Here is a 27,604-nt window from a genome sequence, read left to right as displayed (position 1 = left end):
ATATTGATTTCGATGTTATCAAAGCCACGCAAGCTGCTTGTTGAATGTTCACGTCGTGGCTTCACCCTTCCCTCAACTCCATCATTTAATCAACAAGGAGCTTTTAAAATGAATGGCGGCCTGTGCAGAGGGCAACATCAAGATATATCTGTCACATCAAAGTGCCACCCAGTACATCAGACAACAACAACGACATTTGAGCGCTAACTATCTACCACAAGGCACATTTCAAGGCTGTCTCGTCAGCTGATCCTCTCATTAACGATCGCCATCTTTAAATGTCACGCTGTACAACATCTGTTGCCGAGCCCAGCCCGCACATTTCCTTCCACATACGCCGCGTCCCGTCCTAGCGTCTGGACCGCATGCAACTTCCACTACTTCCACATGTGCGTGGGGGGGGGGGGGGGGGGGAGGGGAGGGGTGGATGGCCAGAGGCAGCCCAGGGCATGCCCACAGGTTGTTAAATAACGGTTTCAGACTTCTAAACAATCTCGCTTCTGAACATGCTTAATAATTGACTTATTTCTTTCTCCCCTTGTTTCAAGTCTTGAAAGCTGATCAAAATCATGTTTTTCCGAAATGTGCTTCCCAGGTAAAGATTTTTCGATCGTCATCGAAGGAATTTTTCCAACATGTAAACACAATTCTGGGTGGAATCTGAATGGTTGAACTTCTGTGACATGGGTAAGAACAGCTTAGCTCAACCTTTTAATCACTCTGCAGAAGTGCTGCAACTACACTTATGATTCTTGCATGCATGCGTGTACATCGTTAATATACAAAGTTGCAAGTTTGAATGACAAAACACAAAGTTTTTGACACTGATGTTGTTCCAAATGCCATTTGCATAGTGACATGGTAGACAAGAAGACAAACCGTTTGTTTTAGGATGTGAATGACCTATAACTCTGAACAGTGCACATTCATGAATACTGATGTGTTTCTGAAATGTGACTACAAACCAAATCTTTTTCTTGCGTGAAACCCCCTCAAAATGTACTTCCAGAAAGTGGTTCAAAGGAGCAACAACCCCCAGATACCTTAGCATAGCCTGCTGTCAAGTCTGTAGCAGACTTACTCCATGCCACGATAGTATGAATTGCAATTTATCTGTTCATTTTTGCGAGGGACTACTTCAACGTGTGTTTTTATTTCCCACCTCTATGGTGTTGGTACCATATTCTAATTAGGTCCGAACAATTATGTTTCCTACTTAGATCCTTTGAACTACCAATGATATACAAACACAGGGATATGATTATGAGTGTATCAACATGGCAACAGATAAATCTCAAAGCCTGGAGGCCAGGCTAAGTCAATATCGACATCTGGCTTACATTGCCAGCCTATTACTCACAAATAAGTTAGACTGAGAGATGTCATTCTCCATCATCATCATCATTATCATCATCAATGAAATTTCTCCTGTTCTGTCTTTTTCGGATCTTTACCCTCATTTTGAACCCATCTTTTTCTTCTTCTTCTTCTTCTTTATTTTTTTTTTGCCAATTGCCAGTCGCTGAGTGTCTATTTGCTTCTCTGGCAAAATGCAGTGTAGGTATCCATCCATGTTACCTTTTGGGGGGCTCTTTAAATATACTTACATACTTCAGATCATGCACGTGTCTGCACAAAATGTAGGCACAAAATATCATCCTAAAATACTATCAAATATTGATATATGTACTTATATGGTTTATTCATTTTATATTCAGCTCAGTGCTCCTTCTACAATCTAAAAAAGGTGGCATATATCATATGAAATATGTTTCTTTCTGTTCTTTTTCTCTTTTCCCATTCATCAGTTGAATGACCTATCTACTATAGATCTACATAATAAATGTGTATACGATATATAGGTGTATTTTAGGGATGTACATTTAAGCACATGTATACATGTAAAAATCACATCAGATCTGGATGTTTAGAATATTGTTTATTTGTATGATATTTGTCTCAATTCCTTTCATAGAGAGATAAAGACCTGTGTTGACAAATGATCCACAGAGTTGCACGCTGCTTCTGTAAATTTTATTGCAGCACCAATACCATTGTGGTACTAAATATTGCTTGAAGTATGTCTCTACATGCAAGTGTAATCATTGTCTGCATATGATACTACATGATTCTCATTATCTTTTCTGACTGTGACGGAAAAGCACCTCATAACAGCACCAATCAAACTCTTAATTTCTTCATTTTGCCACATCAGTAATGCAAATCAGGTAAAACAGAACAGTCTCTTCAACATCATCTTCGTGACATTATGTGTAGGATTTGCCTACAATTGTATCAATGCATAAGTTCTATGGAGGACTGGTCAAGGGAAGTGTCACTGAAATATTATTAGAATAATGCCTCCAGGTCCACTTAGTGGTGGAGGCATAAAAAGACCCATAGTGATCAACTGGACAGGATGCTACTCCACAATCGTGTAAATATGCATTCAATACAGGTCATCAATTCTTAATTAAAATCCCGGAGCCTCGAGCCAAGAAAACTTTGGTTGACAGCTGGTTTTCATCGATTCCAGATGACCAAATATGCCCATCAATCTCACTCGGACCTAATATCTAAACTCTGGTTTCAAAGTGTTGCCTTGCTTATTGTTTTTATTTCTTTTCTTTTTTTTTGGGGGGGGGGGGAGGTGGTGATTTGGTTTTGTTTTGCATCATTGCAACATATTTTAAATTGGCATATAATCCTGCTTTGTATGAAAATGATACAAGTTTTGCCAAGAATTTAATTAGCCTTGAATGTGACTGTCGGTCAAGCGTAACTGGTAGTCAATCCATATTGAGTTAAAAATCAGTTGAAAATGAAGAAGCAGTGTACAATGAAACATTAATCATAATTTGACTATGCAGTTATAACATTAATCATAATTTGACTATGCAGTTAAAGTCTATGGTACGTTCATTTAGCTTTTGTTTTATCATTTTTTTTTCATCATATTACATCTTGCTTCTTATGTGACCATACCTCAAATCATGTGATAGAAAGTAAGTTTGACAACTGCTACAAAAAGAAGTACACTTGAGTTATTCTTCAGAAAGAACAGCATTTTCAGCTGATTATTTGGTCACTCACTGAAATGGAGTTTTTCTTATCAAACATCAAATCAGTCAGTACTAAAGCAAAATCATGCATTTCCCCAAAATCATTCCAGGGCCTGGTCAGTAAATAGTCTGATATTGGGTGTATTGGCTGATATACTATCATACCAATAGTTACAGCTGTCTAATCACTCATCAAATTCCAATCTGAATTTAATTTTTATATTTACTTTTATATCTAAGCCTGTACTCCAAACCACCTTACACTCTAGAATAATTTCTTTTCTAGTGAGTATCCTAATCACAAGCCAGTCATCAAATTCCAATCTGAATTTGATTTTTATATTACTTTTATATCACAGCCTGTACTCCAAACCACCTTACACTCTAGAATAATTTCTTTTCTAGTGAGTATCCTAATCACAAGCATTCCTTGAAAGAAGAGAAAAATTATCATTTAAAGAAGAAATAGCAGTAATCTTCACAAGACAGCACAAACATCATCTCCACACAAAGCACCTCAGTGTCAAATCATTTAAATACTGAAACCTTCGTGTGAAGTACAAGCAAACAATAGCTCTAGGCATCCGGATATGTGTGTTCCTGTTTCTACATCCTCTCCGCGGCAACTAACGTTCGGCCTAATATCCTTTTTATTTCATGCGGGAGCTAATCCTTACGTCGCACGTTTGAATTAATTAGCTTAGGCATAAAGGCCAGCAGCATATTTGCAAGAGTCCGAAGAGCTGGCCAAGGGAAGGGATTTCCTTGAAACGCGGCGCTGCTCAAATACCGCTCAAAGCCCTACTGCCACTGCTATTGCCACGCACAGTTACTCACTCGATTTCGCTCGTTCAACTCGCTCATTTCCTTCTTTGACTGCTTCGACACCCAATAAGCCCATGTCTCGAGCACTGTGGCAGACAGTGGGCTCATATGGTACTGTGGTTCAGAGAAAATTTGATTTGGTAATAATTCGAACTTATCAACTCTTTAACCCCTCAGGACCTACAGATTTTCTGTGGTAATGTTAATCTCCACTCACTCACGGAAGCACAGTATTTTATATTGATTTGGCCGGGGTTAAACAAATTTATCAAGTCTTGGATTCCAGTTTGCATTCATTAGCTGCTGCTATGCCAGGTAAAGCTTGGGCAAGATTTCTGGTCGACAGGAATGGCCTCAGCCATAAAGGGATGCACAGAATTTGAGCATAAAGGCCCTACCATCATAGGTAACTATAAGCACATCATTCATTTCTGGACACGGATTTGTATGGCTTGGCACACAGAGTGAAGCCTGACGGTGCAGACTACACGCATTGTCGGCTAATGACACAGATTCCAAAATAGGATGAGCTTGACCTTTTTGTCCCTTGCTGCAAGTTCTCTGCTCTTTTTTTTTCCTCCTTCAGTCACTAAAGCCCGAAAGGACAGTCAAACGGGTTACCATTTACTGGGGTCGGAGGAAGGAGGAAGCCACGGAGCAAGGGGAGGAACCGGTATCATCAATTCTAGACTTGGCCTGACTCAGTTCGAATCATGTCTTTATAAATCACCAATGATCTCATCCCACTTGCACTAGACAACCCCCACCCCCCCCCCCCCCCCCACCCCAGCAGTCAGGGCAATACTATAATATCTCCTACCTGTACCGTATGTCCCAAAAAAAATTACAACGGTACCCTCCACAATGATAGCTTTAAGAATAGTGAATCAATCCAAATACAATTTCAGGGTATGAAACTATAACTCATTGCCAACATCTTACAGAAAACCCCATTCGACTTGCTTCAATGGTCAAAGAGAAATGAGGAATTTTGTACAGGATGTCAGGAATCTCTTCCCTCCAAGTTCTGTCTATTGTATTCACACACAAGATCATCCAAATGCTAAACTTGGAAGAATCAGACTCATGACATGCTTTACAACAATCCACATTTCTCTGTGACCGCTTAACCAAATCGAATGGGGTTTTCTGCAAAATAGAGCTAGGATGTTATATTTTAAGACCCTGAAGTAGGGCAAGTCCAAGATAAGGTCCCCTCAGAAGGCAAAATTTCATCTTTGCTCAATATTGACATGTTTGGTATCATTTTGAAGCTTATGAGTTGAAGTTTTGATTTCCGTGGAGGAAAAAATGATATTACGTAAATTTATGCAAATTTCAAGGGCTTCATTTGCATATATGTAAAACACAGCGTTACGTATGGGACATTTATAAAAATTCATATTAATTCAAAGGAAAGCAAATGATATTTGATTAATATGTGGACATAAGAAGTTCATCACATAGTTTAACTTGGTATGAAAATTTAGGGATTATGCAAATGATTATGCAAATTAGCTCGTGTCCTATCAAGAGATGTCCCATACGTAACAAAATGAGGTCATTTTTTTAGGTTTTTTCTGAAATTGCTAAGGTTATTTTAATGCCCTTTTGGAAAGTTCTAATTTATTGTTTAGAGAAATTAAATACCACAGAAAAAAGAAAAAAAAAGTAAAAGAAATATTTTTTATTAGGCATTGAAATAATGTTACGTATGGGACAAATGTGTTACGTATGGGACATCCTCATACATATTGCATGTGAATGTATGTAGCTAGCTGGGAAAGTCTCTCAGTACACAAATGGTCAATCATCCTGAAGAAAACATCCCAACATCGTAGCTACTTTTTGAGTTATAGACACTTGAAACAATATATGAACTTGACTGAACAATTTTCAGAAAGGGGGAGGGGAAAATTGCAAAATACACAAGGAAAAATCAGCATTAAAGGGATGGTATAGTTTTTTGTAGAAATGGGGATTCAGTTTTCAACATTTAAAGAGATGATTGGAAACCAATTTTATGAATTACTTAAGAGCATACTGTAAATTCCTAAGACTAGAGGAATTCAAAGTTTATGTGATGGAGATCCAATTTGAAATGGTTGTGATTATATAGAAAAAAAAAGTAAAATGATTTTTTTTTTATTGCAAGTGATACACAAATTGTCCTTATTCAGTTTTCAGTAGTAGCCACAACAAAATTCTTGGGTATACATACTGAGGTGTGACTTGAATCAATGACTTGACTGCTAGACAGACATCATATATCTACTCTGAGATCACTGGGGTTCCACGCAGCAGGTATTGCTTATTTATTAAACTTAATATTTCTTGTGTCAAGTTGTTTTTTATTGAAACTAAATGGCAAACTGCCCTTCATCAATGGAAGTAAACACTTTAGACTACCAGGTATTCAATTTTTCAGTAGTAACTATCCTGATAAAAATAGGGCATACTCGGGTTGGTCATAAAAAATATAGAATATGACTGAATGTGATTATGATGGTAAATATCTGGGGAATATTGTTCCCTTGTCAATCTGGATCAGTATTTGAGTAATTTCATCTGATTCCACCTCTATGATTATGCAAAAATTTGTTTATGGGTATTTTGCAAAATTATCTTGCAAAATACCCATAAACATGCTTCTCCACACACTAAACAAATGGGGGACAAAGGGCATGCATACCCAGGTTGGTCATAAAAATATAAAAATATGATTGAATATGATTATGATGGTGAATATTTGGGGAATATTGTTTCCTTGACAATCTGGATCAGTATTTGAGTAGTTTCAACTGATTCTACTTCAATAATTATGCAAAATACCCATAAACATGGTTCTTCACACACTAAATGAATGGGGGACAAACTGTCCCATACGTAACTGTCCCATACGTAACACGTCATGTCTGTCTTTAATTAGAACCTGTAATTAGAGCTTTTTGCCTAATGACATGAAACTTACCTCTGATAATCTTGAATGTTGTGACTTTCATCACAGTGAGTTACAAGTTGAAGAATGATATACTTTCAGAGAGTTTTGAGGTTGAAAAAAATGTTCAAAAAAACAAAATTTTTCTGGTCCCATACGTAACGGCACACATTTTCTCTTCTAGAATATAATTGTCAAGGTCATCTTTCTCAATTTTTTACATGATTATACTTCTTCTAGATATCAATCACCATGATGAAGTTCAATATGATCAAAGGCCATTAACACTATTTTTCAGGTCATAAAAGTCTCTGAATGTCCCATACGTAACATGCGCGTTATCTTGGACTTGCCCAGTAGCACTTAGACAGTTTAATCATATTGGGTGTTATCAATGCAAAAATCTGATTGTGATTTTTTGGGGGACATACTGTATAGATACGATAAATTTTCTCTGAATTTGAATAAAATGACAGAGCTCTGCTTGAGGAAAAAAAGTAACATTCATGGCTTCATTTGTTTGTTTGTTTTTTTTTTGTTTGTTTGTTTGTTTGTTTGTGTGCATTTAATCTGTCCACACAATCATCAATTTACATGATCAGTTGGAACAATTGCTAGATGCCAGTTATTATTTGAGCAGTTTTTTTAGGTGGGCAAGGCAGGACCAGCATGGCAAAAGTAGGTGTTGAATAGGAATCGCAATGCAGCTTTTCATCTGTTGTTATTATTGTTTTTCTCTTGCATATTAGCACTTGTCATTACAGAGAATATTGCCAATAACTTCCCCTGTTATGCCAAAAGGGCACTAATAGTGTACAAAGTCTATAGGGAAGTGTTAAGGGCCTTTTGGCATAACAGTAGAAGTGGTTTAAGGCCCTTTTGGCATATTAAAGACCGACGATATATTCCCATATATCCTATACAGCAGTTAAAATGGTAAGGGTAAAGGAACATATATGACTAGTTTATGTCTACCTATATTTTTTTTGTCCTAGTTGTCCTACATATCATACCTTGCACAAACAGCAACTAATGTGAAATTGAAGTATGTACCATGGAGACAAGTGGTGGTGACACCAATAATTAAAGTGAATTACAGGGACAAAGATGTATTACTATACAATCAGTTTAATATTCATTGTTACTGTAAGCAGTGAAATAGCTGTGAATCTCCAATTGGGTGATATGCACACATGGTGTATCTCATCAAAAACAAACAAAACAAAATACTAAAAAAAAAATCTCCTTTACCATGTGTGAAACTGAAAATTTGAACACACATGGTAAGGAGAGATTTTTTTGTTTTCTCTCTCTAAAAAGTTTGGTTACTATGATGATTCCTCCATAAGATTTTCTTTTCTCATTTCTCTCTCTGAGTGAACATTTGACATTTAAGGCATATTTTATCTGCATACAATTGTATCTAGTGGGAGACACATATAGACATTTCCACATATTCCCATTTACACATACAGCAGACACGAGCTTGAATTTCAAATGAGGGGGCCTATTTGAGAGGATTTTTTTGACCACAACACGACGGCAAAAAAAAAGAGGAACACATAAAACACTACATTGATCTGTATCATAGCAACCACGACGTCATGTATCTGCAAATCTTGTCCCGACTTGCCCTGAAACATCCTGGGATATTCCGCTCATCATATCTTATGCTGCATCCATCGACGTACCAGTACATGATGGTGTATTTTTTTAGAAATGCAAAATGCGGCATCCGACAGACATCGTTGCTAAGGCAAATGATCGCCAGATTTTTTTCTTCTTTTCTTTAGAACGTGTTCCTCGGAGGAAATTGGCTTATAAATTGATTACAGACTGAGATTACCACTGCCTTTTGTAATGCATCTGCAAATGGGGGGATCTTATTGCAAGTTCATGTCTGAAAGCAACCAAATAACACTTGTCTCGGTAGTCTGAACACTCAGACCCTTTTACTTGTTGAGTCTGTCCTGAATGGATAAGAAAATTCCATTTGAGCATTTTTTTTTCAGAGCATGTAACATTCTGCTGCAGAAGACAGCTGTCTATTTGCCTGACATAGCAAGAACTGAAGAACTGCATTCTGTCTCCTCAGGATAAAACTATTGCTGTTTAGACTGAGCAGGATTCCTTTGGGCAATCTAAACATGAAGGCCTACAAAGGAGAGCAATGTTGGACTTCTTAAATGTAGGCCCTATGTAATGCATGAATATGTACATGTATGCGTACGTATGTAGCCTATAAATGTTGTTGTTTGATATTGTATGATGATATTGCAATGTTGAGTATAGTTGATTTTGTTGTTAGAAATGAATGTTCACTTTTGACGTACAGAATAGTATAATGTATAAGTGAATGAAGAGTTTAGTGTAGATAATAGTTTTTGATTTGGTAAATTGATAGAAAAAAATTTAATGGTTGTATAATTTTTTCTTCTCAGACATGTATATTTTGATATATATGATATATTTATATTCATTTAGGGGGTGCATTTTTCTTTATAAACTCAGACAGTAAGTTGCATTTTTTCCCATCCCGGTTGCAAACTGCTACATTTAGTCTCATTCTTCATTTTCCCAATGTTATGATCAGTTCTATTCTGTTTGAGGTACTATTCGGAGTTATGTAAATGTTATTTGTTGTGATTGTCACCTTGTATGTATGTGTTTACAGGGCCCCCTGGAAAACAGTACTTGATTACTGACGGGGCCACCCTGTATAAATAAAACGAAATAATAATAATAATAATAATAATAAATGGTCATCTATAATATCTCAAGGCAAGTTGAATAGTTCGCCAGAGTTATACAATGAGACACACCAGTTTGGTAGACTGCTGTATGGAATGACTACGGGTAATTATCACACAAAGGTCAAAGTAAAAGTAAAGCCTGTGATAGGTAAATGTATTGTAGGTAGCCAGTAACTATAGTAAAGTGAATTGATTTTTATAACTTCTAATTCTTTCAGAAATTTGTGTTTTCATTTGCATCAGCAGAATTTATCACACTTGAGTTTCTCAGTCGACATTTATTCAAAATTAAGCATGGCAACGAAGTACTATTCCTACTCATGCTCTTATGGTACGTGCATTGCAATTGCTGGCTGACCTGTTTTGATACTTTGATTATAGTTGGTATGACGAACTTCCGGGTTAGGTGTCTCTGCAGTGTTGACGTTCCTGCTTATGAGCAAGAGAGCATTGCATTTAAGTACACTTGGATGGCTTTGTTCAGTAGGGCCTTCTAACGAAACTCCAACTGAATGGCGCTTGCGGGACATGAATCGATGTTTACCACATTCTTCATGCTTGAGCGGGTGCGAGTTGAACAGATGAGTAATGTGTGATTTGTTTGTGGTTTGTGGTTGGATTTGGTCTGAAAACAAGCTAAAAGTACAAGCCAAGAAGGATGATTTTGTCTCACATTTCGCTCGCCCCCAGGGGAATGAACTCATGAGAAAAAGTTGAAAATTAACATCTCAAATATGCCACGCATTTACAGGTCTATTAAATACTGTATATCATTTGGGTGTGATGCAAAGCATGTAGCCCCACACCACAGCAGAAATGCTGGAACTCAGACTGAACTCGGAGACTACGACACTGAATGAGCGGCATGCCAACCTGTAGGCTGGCTGCGAGAAGGGAGAGAGGCGGGGAGAGACAAGTTCATCCCCTGTCCCAGACGTCGAAGGGGGGACCCCCTCGTAGACGACCAGCGGGGAGAAATGCCAACATTCATTCCTCCACCACTGACACATGATGTAATAGGCATCTCGCGTGACACCACAGCGTGCAGAGAAAATAAGCCTGTGTAAAGTCTGTGGGCTTGAGGTCCATATGTCTAGCCGGGGACAGTGGGCGGAGCTGGGGGTGGGGGAGTACAGCCGGGATAAAAATATAACTGGAGAAAAGCAAATTCAGAGATTTGCCCTCTATCTACAGGAAAAGTCAACAACCTTCCTCCCCTTCATATCCACTTGCTGCTTTCGAAACCACTTTCACAACTTGCAATTTATCTTATCTAAATTATGGATGGACTTGTTTTGCTGGCTGCAGAGAAAGCAGTCCTTACATAAGAGATTCACATGTGTCATCATACTGATTATACATACAGTGTCTTTTCAACAAAACTTGTCAGATCAGATGAAAGATATAACACAAGTGATGTATGATAAAGCTTGCAAAAGATGCCAAACCTAATGGACATTTAATACGTGTACGTGTTTCAGATAATGTAATAATAAAAAAGTGTGTACAATCTGGTTTAGTAGTGATGCATGTCAACTTACTTACTTAATCAAGCCTATTCCTGCCTTCTGCTTTCATTCTAAGACTGCCCCTTACAGTATACTACAGAAAAAGTGGTATGATTTCATACTTTTTCCAAATCCTGGCAGATGGACAGTCTGCACACTACTTATCTTTAGTGCAGTATAACAGCTAGATCATGGTATCATCACTTTAAACCATTTTCCGCTGGTCATCTGTGCACGAACTATTACATAATTATACTTTTTATCAACTTACATAGTAATATAACAGATATGAGTCTGCCAAACAGATCTAAACTAAAGTACCATTTAAATAAGAATTTCTCACGAGGTCCTGCATATCTTGATAAATGTGAAATGCCGTGTGTGGTTCATCTCACCAAAAAACCCCAGCAAATCCTAAAATTTATGTCACGGCCCAACAAAACTAGCTTCTAGCAACAAACACGATATCCCGTCATCCTGGGAAGATGCCTTCTAACGACCAGTGGCATGTTTTTCCTCTTGGATCTGCTCTCATTCGCATCCTACACTTTTTTTTCCCTACACAAACCAAGCAGGACTAAGATATATCTTGCCAAGCGGGGTTGTAAAGATTTTGACAAATTCCTCACCACATCCAGTATATTTACCTTGGATTTCAAGGAGGTGATTTAACAAAACATGACGAGTCCCCCCCCCCCCCCCCCCCCAACCCCTTGAATATGGTCAAGATTATATCATGGTTTGTTTGTGGTACTCAGGTATATGATTTGTTAGATCATTGGAAGTCTATGTCATGCTCTTGTAATCTTTGTTGTTGTTGTTTTTTCCTTACACTCTCTGTCTAACACCTTTCTTGTTAGAATGATGTGGAGTCTGATCTATTATCCCCTCATTCACTGCCTTTGACACAAATGGCTTTACAAACTGGCGAATCTAATGCTCTAACTCGATAAACGATAGGCCAGTTTGCGCAACTATTAAAGAGTAAACATCAGTATATGAAATGTACTAACTATCGGGCTGGCATGCTGGTATTTATCATTGATGTATACTGAGATCTGTGTATAGGCCTATATCATTGCTCCATTTCCATCCACCTAAAGATACGCAAGAACATTACGTTTATCGCAAGGAGCATATGCTCATAACAATATCTGTGCAACTGTGCTCCTCAAAATCCATCAGACCCAACCATCAAATCCCCCTGTCTCCAGTAACCATGGTAACCATCTTCATCAATAATGCCAGGTGATACATCTTGTCGGAAAAAATACAGTGTATATCCACTTGCATGTTCTCATCCAATGTGTCTCCGTCTCCTTCTGTATTGTGCGCATTAGCTAGACAGAGAAATAAGCATTCCCGCTTTTTTATGGATGATTTTCACAACCATCCGTGAACGCTGTTTGCACCAAATGTATACAGACTGTCAGGGAAGGATTTCGAGCGGTTCTTTTTTATCACCAACTGCTGCTTGTCATCTTGACAGGGGATGACCTATGTTAACTTTGAGAGCATCGCACCTGTATGTTAAACCACAAGTCATATATCTTATGTAGCCTTAATTCAAGGCAGCGGGCCCATTTTTCTCCCACCTGTTTGGCAATACTGACATAAACTTATACATCTGGCTGTACAGAAATGCAGCTGGTCCAAGGCAGACAGAGCCTATATAATGAGGATTTCAGAAACTTGTTTTAAAAAAAAAAGGATAATTGAAAGCACCAGTCTGAGAAGAGATTATAAACTGACATAACTCTTGCTACTACAACAACCCAACAACGACAGAATCTTGCTTCAACTGGTGCAATATTTGGCCTCGACACAGATTTAAATACACACTGAAGACCCTTCATTAGGGTCCCACAGCATAATACTAGGCTGAAGTACTACTTTTTCTCTCTCTCACACCCTCTCTGTCTCTCTTTAACTACACTGCTAAAGTGCATTTTGTTAAAAACTTTTTTCATTGATTCTTTACTGATGTTTGAAGATTTTAACAGCAGTGAGTTTGTAGAGTAACGGGTGATTATATATCGCCCGGGATCTTTGGTAGCCGTCCTCCGATCCTTCGTCCGTGTCGTCATAGCAGTCCTGCCTACTCACAGTCGTCTAGAACCACCACGGTGAGTAGAGTAACTCTTGACACTAACTCAATATAATCACCCGTTACTCTACATTGGTGACCCCGACGTGATCCATGTAATAACTATACAAAAGTGCAAGCGAGGTCACTACATCTTCATTAAACCTTTGATGACGAGCTGATTTTGCTATGACATGTGTTTCCCACAGACACCTGCCCGAGTTTACTTGGGACTAGTTTTCAATGGGTTAAGCTCAAAAGGGCATAATCTTGGTTAATACATGTCATTGTCATCATTGTGTTTCATGATCTATAAACTGAATGCTTTCATGGTTTTGAGCTACTACCATAAATATGCAGCAGCAGAACTAGAACATTAATAAAGAATGAAAAGAATACTTGAGCAGTATGACAAATTTTCACCAAAATAGCATTGTCTTGTTTGAATTTCCCTTTCTCACATGTCATTTAATATCTTCTAGATCATTTCATAATTGTGAAAGAAAATTAGTTTTTCAATAGCTTTTGAGTGTTTCCAAAACAACGCTGATTCATTTACCTATCAAGATTTCCGGATCGTATCTACAATGTGTATTTGATGCACTGAAACCAACACATACATCAAACAATGAATCCATGCTTCCTTTATTGAAGCAGGCCTCGAATTAACCGACGGCCACCGACGGCCATGGCCGTCGGTGCCCCTCTCGTTGGCCGCAATGCCCTTTCTTCCGTGATCAAAGTTACGGCCAAAAAAAAAGTGCCCTTTTTCTTGTGGCCGTGGTGCCCTTTTAGAATGAAAGTTCTTGTTTATGACGTATAATATGCACTTTCTCAAAGTCTACACTTCAATAAGCTTGAACAAATTTCCTCATCTCAAATATCATACCTTCTGTTCAGTTCACTCGCGTCCCATATCTGATTCAAACTCAACGAGACGACGTGTACGTACACTTGTACTTATGTACGTACGTACGGCCGACCGGCTTTGACCGTTCCGGCGACTGCCTCCGCAGCGCAGCGGCCATAGAGTTACTAGCTAGGTAGTAGTCCGCTTCCTGGACTGTATTCGTAGTGTGCCCGCGCGTACGTACAGAAGTACGTTGATAGTGTCTGTACGTCGAGTGTCGCAATCAGCGGGTGAGCGCGTTGGGTGGGTGCAGTATGTGCATGCGTGTGTTACTGTGGGGAATGCGGAAGATTAAAATCGTCTGGAGCAAATCGGTCGTAAGCCATGTGCCAGGCATGTCGGACGGCTGCGAGCGTTGCCATCTCTCTCGCTCTGCATTCATGCCCGCATGCTCTAAGTAATTGTGATCGAGGGCACGCATGCGAAAAAAAAAAATGAAATAAAATGTTCAAAAAAATTGTGCAGATCCCCCACCCCCGTAACACTGTATGTGAACACGGGTTGGCTGGTTAGTTGAAAGTTAAAAGTGCCCTTTTGTTCCTCAAAGTGCCCTTTTTGTTCCTCAAAGTGCCCTTTTTGTTCCTCAAAGTGCCCTTTTTGTTCCTCAAAGTGCCCTTTTCGTTCCTCAAAGTGCCCTTTTCGTTCCTCAAAGTGCCCTTTTCGTTCCTCAAAGTGCCCTTTTTGTTCCTCAAAGTGCCCTTTTCGTTCCTCAAAGTGCCCTTTTTGTTCCTCAAAGTGCCCTTTTTGTTCCTCAAAGTGCCCTTTTTGTTCCTCAAAGTGCCCTTTTTGTTCCTCAAAGTGCCCTTTTTGTTCTTAAAACTGCCCCTTAGGAAAAAGTGTGCCCCCTTTACAGGAAAAAAGGGGCACCTTCAAAGAAAAAAGGGCACATTTCCCCCCGAGAGCTGCCCCTGTGCTCCTTCCAGGCCCTTTTTGTACTTTCAGTTGCCCTTTCTATACCATTGTCGGACTAAAAACTTTGGACTGAGATTTAAAACTTCGGCATAGCGAACTTTATCAATAATTCGTAATCATTTTTTCATTGACATTTTGTGAAGCAGCATGCGTTTCGGTAGTTTGAAACGTGTAAATGTTGCGATGTCTTTCTGCAAGTGCAGACTAAGTTCGGTCACGGCGAAAGTTCCATTACGAAATAAAAAATAATGCGAGCCTTTTCAACAATAACGCACTTCCGTACATTTTTATGCGTTTAAACGCAGTTTCTAGTTTCGGACAAGAACCGCAAGTCTTTTCTGCAACGCTCTTGCGTTTTAAAAACAGATTTGCATTTGATTTTTAGAGTTGCATTTAAACGCAATTGAGTTTAAATTTCATACAATTTTCTAGTTTTGTGTTATTATCAAACGCAAGTCTTTTCAGCGTTCCGTGTGATTTGATGGACTTGTATTTGATTTTCAGAATTGCTTTTAATTTTTAATTTTGCTTACGATAAGTCTTTTAAACAATAACACACTTCCGTAGATGTTTAGACTGAGATGCGTTTAAACGCAATTTCTTATAGTTTCGTACAAAAACCGCAAGTCTTCTCGGCAACGCTCTTACGTTTGAATACAGCGTTACGTGATTTGATGGACTTACATTTGATTTTTAGAGTTGCGTTTAAACGCAATTGAGTTAAAAAAAGTTCCCTACAATTTTCTAGTATCGTGTGATTATCAAACGCAAGTCTTTCAGCGTTCCGTGTGATTTGATGGACTTGCATTTGATTTTTATTGTTGCGTTTAAACGCAACTGAGTTTAAGTTTCCTACAATTTTCTCGTTTCGTGTGATTATCAAACGCAAGTCTTTTCAGCGTGCCATGTGTTTTGATGGACTTGCATTTGATTTTCAGAGTTACGTTTAAACGCGAGTTAAAAAAAAAGTTCCCTACAATTTGCATACAGTTGCATTTAATTTGTAATTTTGTTTACGAAATAAAAAATAATGCAAGTCTTTTAAATAACACACTTCCGTAGATGTTTAGAGATGCGTTTAAACAGTTTCTTATAGTTTCGTACAAAAAACGCAAGTCTTCTCTGCAACACACTTGCGTTTAAATACAGCGTTACGTGTGATATGATGGACTTGCATTTGATTTTTAGAGTTGCGTTTAAACGCAATTGAGTTAAAAAAAAGTTCACTACAATTGTCTACTTTCGTATGATTATCAAACGCAAGTCTTTCAGCGTTCCGTGCGATTTGATGGACCTGCATTATTTTAGTGTTGCGTTTAAACGCAATTGACTTTAAGTTTCCTACAATTTTCTAGTTTCGTGTGATTATCAAACGCAAGTCTTTTCAGCGTGCCATGTGTTTTGATGGACTTGCATGTGATTTTCAGAGTTGCGTTTAATTTTTAATTTTGCTTATATACGAAATTAAAAAAATAATGCAAGTCTTTTCAACAATAACGCACTTCCGTCACTTCCGTAGATGTATAGAGATTTATCTAAACGCAGTTTCTAGTTTTGTACAAAAACCGCAAGTCTTCTCTGCAACGCTCTTGCGTTTAAATACATCGTTGCGTGGGTTTGATGGACTTGCATTTGTTTTTAGAGTTGCGTTTAAATGCAATTGAGTTTCAGGTTCGTAACAATTATTTTCTAGTTTCATATGATTATCAAACGCAAGTCTTTTCAGCAACGCAATTGCGTTTAAATGCAAAAGTTGCGTGTGATTTGATATCACCTGCATTTGATTTTTTGAGTTGCATCATTAGTTGCATTGTAATAAATCTTTTTCGAAAGGGCCCTGGTTTTAATACCGCTTCGGAATAATCAACGTTTCTATTCGGATTTACAAAAACACCTATTTCATGTTCGGATAGTGAATACATGTACCTACTGGGACATATAAGTGTGCAAAACTTGTGCGTTTTGAGAAAAACGAGAGGGAGAAAAGGGGTAAAGTGAACTGTCTTGGGTACTACATGTAATGCTCCAGTGTAAATGAGTGTTATGTCCTTTCTATATTCTGGCATACAAGACAATGGACGCATGGTGCGAACGCTACCGCGCAGTACACTAGCGAATTACCGAGTAGAAACGCAGCGAATCGGAGCGGGAAAACAATTCTTTTTCAGAGAATGGCGATAAGATTTTGAGCGAAAAATTATGTCGACTTAGACGAGGGAATTAATACGTATTTCAGCTCAGTTGGCACTGAAAAATCAGGTCGACTTACGCGAGTTGTCGACTTATAAATGTCGACTAAGACGAGGAAATTTTCAAGGAATAACAAAGGCAAAAATCGGGACTTTTTTTATTGTGTCGACTTAAGCGAGTTGTCGACTTATGCGAAGTCGACTTAGGCGAGGTCTACTGTATATAATATGTATTTGGAGGGGGGGGGTTGTTGTTAGAATATGGAAAAAAAAACCATAAAATTCTTGCAACGTCGCAAAAATCACCCTTTAAAAAAACACCCAACATGCCCTTTTCAATGTGGCCTTGGTGCCCCTCTGACTGACCTAAGTGCCCTATCATGGCTGGCCTCATGGAAAAAGTGCCCTTTTCGAAATGGCCTTGCCCCTCCAAAATCCTATTTCAAGGCCTGTTGAAGTATTCTGCCATAAAAGTATATTGACCTTTGCTTGGCTTACATACAAAGCAGTTCTTGAATGTGCCTCTAGGATCATATGACCTTTTGCAGTGTCTTTCAAGCAAAGGATCGGAGCACACTTTCCTCACAGCATGTATTATCATTAATTCCCCCTCCCCCCTCTCTCTCTTTAATGAAGCTAAAGAAGTTCCCCTATTGTGTGGCATTAAAAAAAATCAACTACACTGACCAATCAAACTAGAGTACTCATAAAAAATTAATGACACCAAATTATTTGAATTTGCAAGCACCGGATTTATATCACACTGAAGAAGAATACATCATGAATAACAAATTTCGGCAGAGATCAACAGTTGTGATGCACCTACAGAAATAAGATGCAGCATTCGACAAACTCCTTAATTATCACATTATACACTACATAAATATGAAGAGAAGTGCTCAGCACGAACGCCACTTCATGGTATGTATCAGCATTCTTTTACAGTTCAACACCATAATTTAGTTGGGTAGGTTTCCGTGTACTGGTTTTCAAGAGCTGTTAATTGGTCACATTACGCAATCCTGCTGCAATCACATTAGTCATGGATGGTCTCGTGCTGAAGTACTATTACCGACTGCCATGCGAATTCGACTAGAGCTACGCCAGCAAAGGAAAGAAACATTGAAAAAAAAAATGCATGACACTAGAGCACCATGTTTTATTCACACGCACACCAGCAGACGACAACTTCGTCACTATCACTCCCTGTGGGAGCGGGGCCAGGGAATGGATGTCGGCCTCCCAATTTACTGCTGGCTGATTGCTTGTATCGGGTGATGGGTTATCAGTCGAAGAAAAGAATCGAAAGGGGGGGGGGCATCGCAGAGGGCGGTGTGTGTTCACACTCTAGCACTGATTACAACATTGATTCCCATCTATGAAAGTACACAAACGAGATAGAGTGAGCTTTGGGTACTTGTACACATAACAAAATGTTTTTCTGTACTCTTCAGTAAGATATTCAGCTAGCTATCATTCATTTATGTAGGAAATGCAGCCAGTGATGTGTGCCACAAAACTGCCAGCAAATCATCAAGGCCAGCCACAAGGGCAAGGCCATAATGAACAAACAACAAGGTTCACTCCCAAAGGTCATGGTCTTTACACATACACAATGATATGTCACAGAACTGCCATAAACACCAAAAGCTGTGACTATAAATAATTTGTGGTGTGAACACTGCTCCGATGAACTGAAATCATAACACTAGCCTGTACGGGTATGACCTAGGCACTGTTCACACACATAAAGAGGTGGCTGGCTAATATCGCTGCCACTAATCAACCTATCAATCACCCTTATGACCAAAGCCTGTTTTATCTCTTCAAAAACGCTGCGAGATCATTCGATATGACAGCCCCCTGGAACTGTATAGGTGGTGGGTTTGTATGAGGGCAGGTCAGCGTGTTTCTCAGTGTGAGTGTGTTCCATGCAATCACGTTCACAATTATATCTCCATTGGAATCGTACAGTATGAGTACTGATAACAAGCTCTGCTGCTTAACGCTCTCAAGCCAAACAACATCCCTGTGAGTGCACCTGGAATTACAGAGGCAATTTTGCAAGTCACTTATAACTAACCAGTGATAGGTGTGAGCTGTTAGTGCATTGATCACAATATATGTCTTTGTTATTCTACTGCACACATTTTTTTTTTCCAGTCTATTAATCCAGTTTTCTAAGCTTGACAGAACAACTTTGTTAGTCAGACAGCATACAGTAAATACTCTAAATAATGTGTCAAATGCCCTGGCAAAGAACACAATTGAAAAACATGTGTTTTCCGGACAAAATCCAGTATCAATGCTTAATTGCGTTGGTACAGTACTGTATGTGTGCACACAGTACATTCCCCACACGTGTACTGTCTGATTGAAAATCAATTGCCAGGCAGTTGCTAATGACAACAAGTAATGATGTATTCAATACCGTGAAGCCATATACGGCTGAACAGACAACCCTCATACTGTAATTATGATAGTGCTTATAGGGCCATTCTCAGATTAAGTGTTCAATTCCATGTGAGTAAAACCGAAAAATCAACCACAAAGTAATACATTCAAAGATGTGTTTTCGGAAACTTCAAAACCGGTCAAATACGAAACAAAAAGTGGAACATTCTAAATGATGGCCATTCATTGAGTAAAAATGAATTGAAATAGAGCATCATATATGATTTTTGATCACCAATTAGATACGTTACCACAAATTTACATGTTGTAATGGACTCCTAACTCTGAATTAAATTTATTGTTTTGATCCAATTTCTGTTCAGGAAAAGACATCTGTCCCCCCTAAAGATATTGGGGTTTTTCAAGAGGTAAAAATGTTGTCATCCCTTGCTAATTGGTAGAAATTATTTCTGTGTGGTAGGTTGAAATATGCTTTTTGCTGAAATGAAACATAACCTTAAAATTCACTTTGTATTTTTAGCAAATTTCGCTTACAAATAAAGTTTCGAATCCCACAAATCATGCAAAGGGAACGATCCGATCTGGAATTTCACAGGAAACAAATATGAATTGCTTTCCTGGGGAAATAACTATTGAAAAACATCGAATCACCCTTGGTAACGTATCTGGTAAAATATAAGTAATAATTTTAGTTGTGTATGAATTAATAAATATCACCTGTTTAATTATTTACCTCATGAATTGATGTAAAAATGAATGATGTAAGCCCAAATTAACCATTTTAAACATTGTACGTAATATTTAAACTATGAAATGTAGTGGAAAAGAGCCCTAAATGTGAAAGCTGAGTTCTTCATTCACAGAATATTCTCATCTTACGTCTGAATGTATTTATCCATCTGACTATAAATATTCATTAAGTTTTGATGGATAATGCAAACAAGGTTTAAAAAATATATTTTTGCAGGCACTTAGAAGGAAGTAGGAACAGTCTCTATGAACTCAATATGCTAAACAGTTGTTTGACCTATGGTAACGTATGTGGCTCATCCCTTTTAATCAAAATGAATAAATAATTGTTCAACTTATCAATGAATCTTGAGTAGTTCTTCATATGTTGAAAAACACTAGAATAAATATGCAACAGAACACTGAAACTTTTCTCGGAAGCGTTTCATAAACTACTTTTTACTCTTTTAAAGTTTGGTAACGTATCTGGCGTACCGTACATGAATCTGTCGGTGAAGTTACAGAGCAATTTCTACTGAATATTCTTCATTTGAACATAACTTTAATTTTTTATGGAAGCGTCATTCTATGCAGAATTGTTTTATGAACACTTTGTTTTACATAACATTATTTGTCACCGTGGGTGCCCTGAATTATACGTAACGTATCTGCTAAATCTGAAAAGCAAAAAACTGATATGCTGAATCTTAGCTTCGTCTTGTAAAATAAACGTTCAAAGTTGTTGCATAGAATATGAAAGTGGCTGGGTTTTATAGAATAGAACTTTGGAGTTTATGAGCACACAACGATTTGTTTGTAAAAACATTTACAATTTCTTTTCAGCATTTTGATTATGTGGTAACGTATCTGTCGGAAAACTTGGCATTAAGTTGTGAGACACTGACGCAGAAAAAAAATCATGTGGACGTGTTGATCTTTTTCACCTCTCTGTCCTTTTGGTGTAAGAATATAATCCTGAGGTCCAACAAAACGAAGCATGTAATGTGTAGGGATGAATTTTGACCAGATTTGATCCCCAGAAAGCACAAGACCAATGAGCAAAATTCGGTCACGTATCTGGGGTAACGTATCTGTGGTAACGTATATGGTCGATCATATTATTATGAGAGCGATATCTACCAAATATTTCTCACTTGTACTAAACTTTAATGTTGAATCGATGCGTCATTCCGAGGAGTAATGTATAATATACAATTTGTCTGACATTGCAATATCTGTCGCAGTGGGTGGCGTGAAAAGTATGTCACGTATCTGTCCAAATAAAAGTGTAGAAAACCGATATTTCAAACATTGTACCGTATTCTCAAAAAAAGAGCTGTTGCACAAAAAATCTAAGTACTTGCAATGTATGAAGTATATCCTCAGGGTTTCATATACACAGGGTCATTGCATAGTCTTGTTATTTTCGCAATGCTGTAACACTAAAAAAACTGGTAACGTATCTGGCGGTGAACTTGGCGACAGGTTTCAAAAGGCTATAAAAAAAGAAGTCAATAACAATTTTGGAACTTTTTGAGTATTGTGATTAGCACATATGATATGCTCATCGTCCATGAAAATGATATTTGGAAAGTGTGTTTGTGGACGGAGAGGAGCAATAAAACATAATTCTGAAATAGCCGGCGACACTGCATTTTGGGGGTCTTAACGAAGTTTAACAGCAAAATTTTATACAATAAGGCAGACAACCGCATTTGATCGTGTTTATTTTTAACAAATAAAGTCCTCGTGATATATTATAAACATTTAAATAGTATCTAATAGGTTTCAAGGAACTGCAAACTGTCATGGAATGTCGGCGACACCAAAATTCCGTATTTGAACGCTTTTACTGAGAATGGGCCTATAGTACAATAATGTTCGTAATATGATAACAGTGCTGAGATATGCTGAACATTTCACTGATGGAATGTAAACTGACAAATTGAAATTGATTGGAATATATCAACTTCCCACATAAGGTATGTTTATCTTCATTCATCCTAGACGGAGTAATAATACGGTAGCCCTTGCTTATAATGCTGCTTGATTTCATTTTCTTTCTTGAATTGCAGAAAGCAATCACATGAACCAGTTACCAACAATTATCTGCATTTGAATAGAATCCAGTAGCACTTAGCTATCAATAGATGACCTAGGTTTCACTGGGAAAAACTAGCGCAGGCTTTTTTGGTTGCCATATATTATGAAACCTCGCTACAATATATAGTACGAAGCATTTGATTCCTTTTCTGACAATCTATACTTATCCATTGCAGGGCCTACGGTATACAGCATATATTGCAAATTTGCCAGTCTGGTTGATATTTGTAAATTTAAAAATGCACAAAATATGTCAACTCTGATCTGACACAAAAGTGATGTGCATGCACACATGCCACCACTCATTGCTGCACTCCAAGGTCCCCACTCAGGAATAATTAGACTTGCTACATATTCATACTGTAAAAGTGGTTTCTTTCGGGATCAGATACTTTCACGGTTTCCATCGGTGCCGACTTTTTCGTGTGTATTTTAATTCGCGGTCGGCAAAATCTGTGAATTCACAGTCAGCAAAAACTGTTTTATTTTGCATATGAATACCCAAACTATAATCCAATTATTCTTTTATTCATTAAATAGAAATTAAAATTAAATGCAGGCTTACCTGAAATCCTGTCTCTCTATTATAATGTTATTGTTATAAAGTACTAGTCTAGCACTTTATAACAATAACATTACATTGCGCGGTATCGCTGTGTGTGTGTTGACCATCAATACACTCAATGCGCGGAATCTTTGTGTGTGCATGTGCACAATAGCGTTGTAACAAGCGGCCAGTTCAAAACATTTCCTTGCGTGGTTAATTTCGCGCGACTTTTCAAAATATTTTCGCATGATGTTAAATTTGCAGTTCAACCTCAAAGCGCTAAAAGCGCGAAAATAAAACCACCGCGAAAGAAACTACTTTTACAGTATATGACATACAAGTACCGGTACTATTATCTCTTATTTTTCTCCTTTTTTTGTGTACATTACCATTTCCTTAGAACTGTTCATTATAATTAATCTAATTATTTCTTCTTAATTTTAATGATAAACTTTAAAATGTATGTGAAAAAAAATATTAGCTATCTTCAGATAAGCATGGATATATTGAGATTTTTGTTTGGTTCTTTTCATTTCGGACTGTCACTCTCTCCACGTAAGCATCATACTCTACAAAGAAAGTAAAATACATTACCAGTATCATGTGAACATAACAAGTCAACATTTATACAACAGATGTACACTGATTTGTAACACTATACTTCCATTTTTCTCTGCTGACCAAATAGCATCAACTGGATGGGGAAAATTTTGATAATCCACAGAGGTGATCAATCACAGAATAAAGCAATCACACATAAAGCACTTATTTTTCTTCTTGACTTATTATATTCCATTTAAACCACAAAATTTCAGATATGTAGGCCTACACTGATTTACTCTCTTTCTCCCATGGGGAAATTTGCAATCAGCAAAAGGAGATTGGCACTACAAATAAAAACCATCAATTACTCCATCCTTTCTCAGCAATCCCTGTTTGCATGCAATCCCTGGCAATGATGAATGCAAATGCCGGGGTTCCTTTCACCTGGGATGCAATTTGCATCAATTTGTCAAAAGTGTCGCCATCGCTCTCGATCTAATTGCATCGCTCGTATTTCAAATTCTACTCTCATCCCACTGAATGTATTTTTCCCACGAATCTGGTGCAGCAACATGGACTTTTCAGTCACCTCTTAGACATTAAAAATGAAAATACAAAAATTGTATTCCAGCTGCCTCCAGTCCTCTCTCTCTCTTTTTTCCTGGGGGTAGCTCCATTATACGCAGACAGCGTGTTACCATCACCAGTGACAACAATAGGGGTTGGAGTGTGTCGTTCTCGACACCGCACATTGTTTCACATAAACCCCAGCCAAGTTCGGGCAGTTAACAGCAGAAGAATAGGGATCAGATGGGGGGCTATTCATAACGGAAGATGCACTAAAAAACACGGAGGAAATATGATCGAGCTGAACTCCACCCAAGGTTGAGGGAAAAAAGGGGGAGGGGCGTATGTCAAATAATAATGTCAGCTGGTGGTTCCCGGCCAGCAAAGGCAGTTGATAGAAAATGCTGTTTGTTTTCAAACTCAGCCCTGGCCCTGGTCTTTTCTTAAAATTCCCCTTAACTCTTTGCTTGCCAAAGTCACAATATGTACCATATATTACACATAAATCCCATAGAATAGCAATTTATCTGGCATGTACAGAGTTAACATTATCTCATAACAGGATTCATGCCAAGTGAATGTTCATGGAATGATGGACATGCAAGACATTTGACTACACAATTTCTGTCAGATGCTAGATGTGGATTCATTTGTTATTATTGATGTATCAGGAGGAAATATGACAATTTTTGGGAACATTACTTTGAAGACAGGCAATTTCAAAATGTGTCATTTTACAAAGGAAATCCAGTGAAGGTTTGCATGAAGCTCAGTGGAAGACTTGTGATAATGTCATCACCTCTGCCATTCTGAGTACCAGGGACAGACATCTAAAGGTTTGTGGTATAAACAACGAACCAGTCCTGATTTGCAAATATATGGGTAGACAGAAAGATCCGTCTGTCCAGAGGAGTCTTTTATTTTTTTTTTAAAGTTATCACTCTCCTCTGGAGACAAGGAGGGGATCCGTGAAGCTAGACGCAGTCTCCGCGGAACATATCCCCGACGACCAGATACAGACCAATCTCTCGGTCAAATATATGGGAGACTTTACACTTCCATAACTTTATTTTAGGTCTGATTTTGATAAACATCTTTTACTGTTCAACAATGTTCAAAGTGGCGAAAAAAGTTTTCATTCACTTCTACTCTATACAATGTCAACACCCTCAGCTCAGCACAAGACATGTGCATTCTGTGATTGAGTAGAGACTTTTTGTGTACTAGTAACTACTACTATAGCTGTCACCCACCTGTTCTGGAGCAAGGGAGTACCACGTATCCAGGATGATCTGCAGGCGTTCCTTGTGGTATTTTCCCGTCGTTTTCACGCCGATGAATATATCTGAGAGTTCCATCTGTTTGTGGATCTGCGGATTCGACTGTACATCGCCAGGGTTATGGACGACGATTGTAAAGTTTGCCACATTTTGTTGCGGTCTGTTTGCTGCGATGTTTGATAGATCGTTTAAACGCAGATCCAAAGGTATTGGGTTGGCCCCTTTTGAGTGGTCTGTGTCTGGTGGTAAATGTTGAGGCTTTCCTACTCTGATACTTTCGTTGGATTGAATAGGATGCAGAACAGGGTTGTTGGGTCCATTATCACGTTGCGAAACCACAAACTTTGTCCTGATAATCAGTGAAGCATTTTTCGCAGGTGTATCGTTCAGTACTGGATCAGGTTTTACGTCGAGTTCGGGGACAGCTTCGCGCTGTTTCTTCTGGATCAGGGCACCGTCTACCTGCTTGCTCTGCCACAGCGGTTCCCTTCCCCCGCGAATGCCGACGCCGCCGCCACCACCACCACCACCACCACCACCACCTGCCCCATCGGCGGCACCGGCAGCCGAACGCCTCTCCACCCGCTGCTCAAGGGGATTCACCCCAGCAACAAGTGGGTGCTCGCCGGCGGCGGCGCCGGCTCCGCGCTTCGAGTTCGAAGCGCGGTTTCCGTCGATCCATTTCAGCTCGCGCCATACTAACAACGTGACAGAGGCGAGGAACAGATATTGGAACGTTTTCCTGAGCCGACATCGCATCTTGCTACAATAACTGAAGGCTGGTTCCGACGACAACAGCCATGATCAAAATCATCCAGCAATTTTCGCGTATCCGCAATCCATTAACCGTGTGTAACACAGTCTTCCAGAACAACAACAGTACAGTACACTGAAATCGCTTCAGAGAGAGGTGAACGTGCGGTCCCTCCCCTTGGAGATCGCCTCCCCTTGGTTGGTAGACGGCACGCCGAGTTCGCACGGTTGAGTGGTGCAGCGATAAAGTGACCGTTGAGAACATATATGTGTGGCTTCGCCGTTGGTAGCTAGCTGTGTGTAGGAAACTCGTGGGATTGTGTCACATTCGACGAATGATGGCGTTTTTCCATTCGCCTTTCCTTCCAACGGTTTTGAGGCAAAAATACACTAATGAAAGAGTGATACTGAGTAGTTTCAAAGCAAAACCCGATTATCATTTCTTTTTCAGCTTCAGATATTGAGATTGAAGCTGCCGAGGAAAAAAGAAATTAATAAGGATATTTGTGATCATTTTGATAATATCCTCAAAAATAATATTTCCTCGTATAGCTGTGTAACGTATGCAGCATCATTGACAAATTTGATTTATTGTCCTTTTTTGATAATGACAATAGGGCCTAAACCTCGTGTAATTGATAATGGCGATATGTTTATCAAAAATGGCGCCCAAAAATGTTATTGCAGGAATCAGTAACTAGCAAATCTGCTGTTGGCGTTCCATTTAATACCTAGTTGTATGTGTCATAAAGATTCATGATTTGGAAAACGAGATTCAGAAATTACAGGAGGAAAACAAAATCCAATTCTCTGTGAATACAGGTCCTGAAAATAAATCGAATTTTGTACATATCGGTATGTGCCACGATGGCTACAAATTCCACCCTATACCACAAATATATTTTACTATCTGAGTAAGGTTGCACATGCACCTATGGCTGTGTTCGTATATGTATACCTATTTGTGTATACACACATTCACATATTCCTTTCTTTATCTCTCCTTCTCCTACTCTATCTTTACTAGACCCCTCATTTACCCATTCTACCCTGGTCTTTCCATCTGTTCTACCATCAGGTGAAAGCCTTCATTGACTCGACGGTTATCATTTTGATGGGGCCACCTTCCCTTTCACGTTGTTGTATCTCTTTATCTTTGCAATTTTAAAGTGTGCGGTCCGTGATAATATGTATGTATGCATTTATTACTGTGAAAGCTAAATAGGATATAAATGTGTCATTTTTCCATTCTGCATCCCCATACAAACGTCTCCATTTATGTACATGCATATGACTGTGTATGTATGTACAGTATGATTATACCTATATATGCATGTATACATAAACATCCAAATATTTGTTAGACCCTTTTTTAAAATCCAGTTTGCCTTGTCCTTCCCATCTGCTCCGGCAGGGGAAATTTTTCACTGATAATGTTATTATTTTGATGGGGCTATTTTTCTGATTATGTTGCTGCTCATTAC

At 38.5% G+C, this 27,604-nt stretch overlaps 1 protein-coding gene across 1 annotated transcript in view; it reads right to left on the bottom strand.

Annotated features, from left to right (window-relative positions):
- LOC139713283 (beta-1,3-N-acetylglucosaminyltransferase radical fringe-like) overlaps positions 1 to 26,349 on the bottom strand; it is a 110,759-nt gene extending 84,410 nt beyond the window's left edge. The window contains exon 1 of the mRNA XM_071625027.1: positions 25,341 to 26,349. Within this exon, the coding sequence (XP_071481128.1) occupies positions 25,341 to 26,126 (786 nt within the window). The 5' untranslated portion in view covers positions 26,127 to 26,349. The remainder of the gene's footprint in view (positions 1 to 25,340) is intronic.
- Positions 26,350 to 27,604: the final 1,255 nt, after the last annotated feature.

Source organism: Diadema antillarum, unplaced genomic scaffold, assembly GCF_040938485.1.
Source record: "Diadema antillarum isolate AM-2024a unplaced genomic scaffold, OU_Dant_1.0 seq00001941_RagTag, whole genome shotgun sequence".
NCBI lineage: Eukaryota > Metazoa > Echinodermata > Echinoidea > Diadematoida > Diadematidae > Diadema > Diadema antillarum.
The sequence above is the reverse complement of the archived record's forward strand: the minus strand, read 5'-3'. Positions and strand labels throughout refer to the sequence as shown.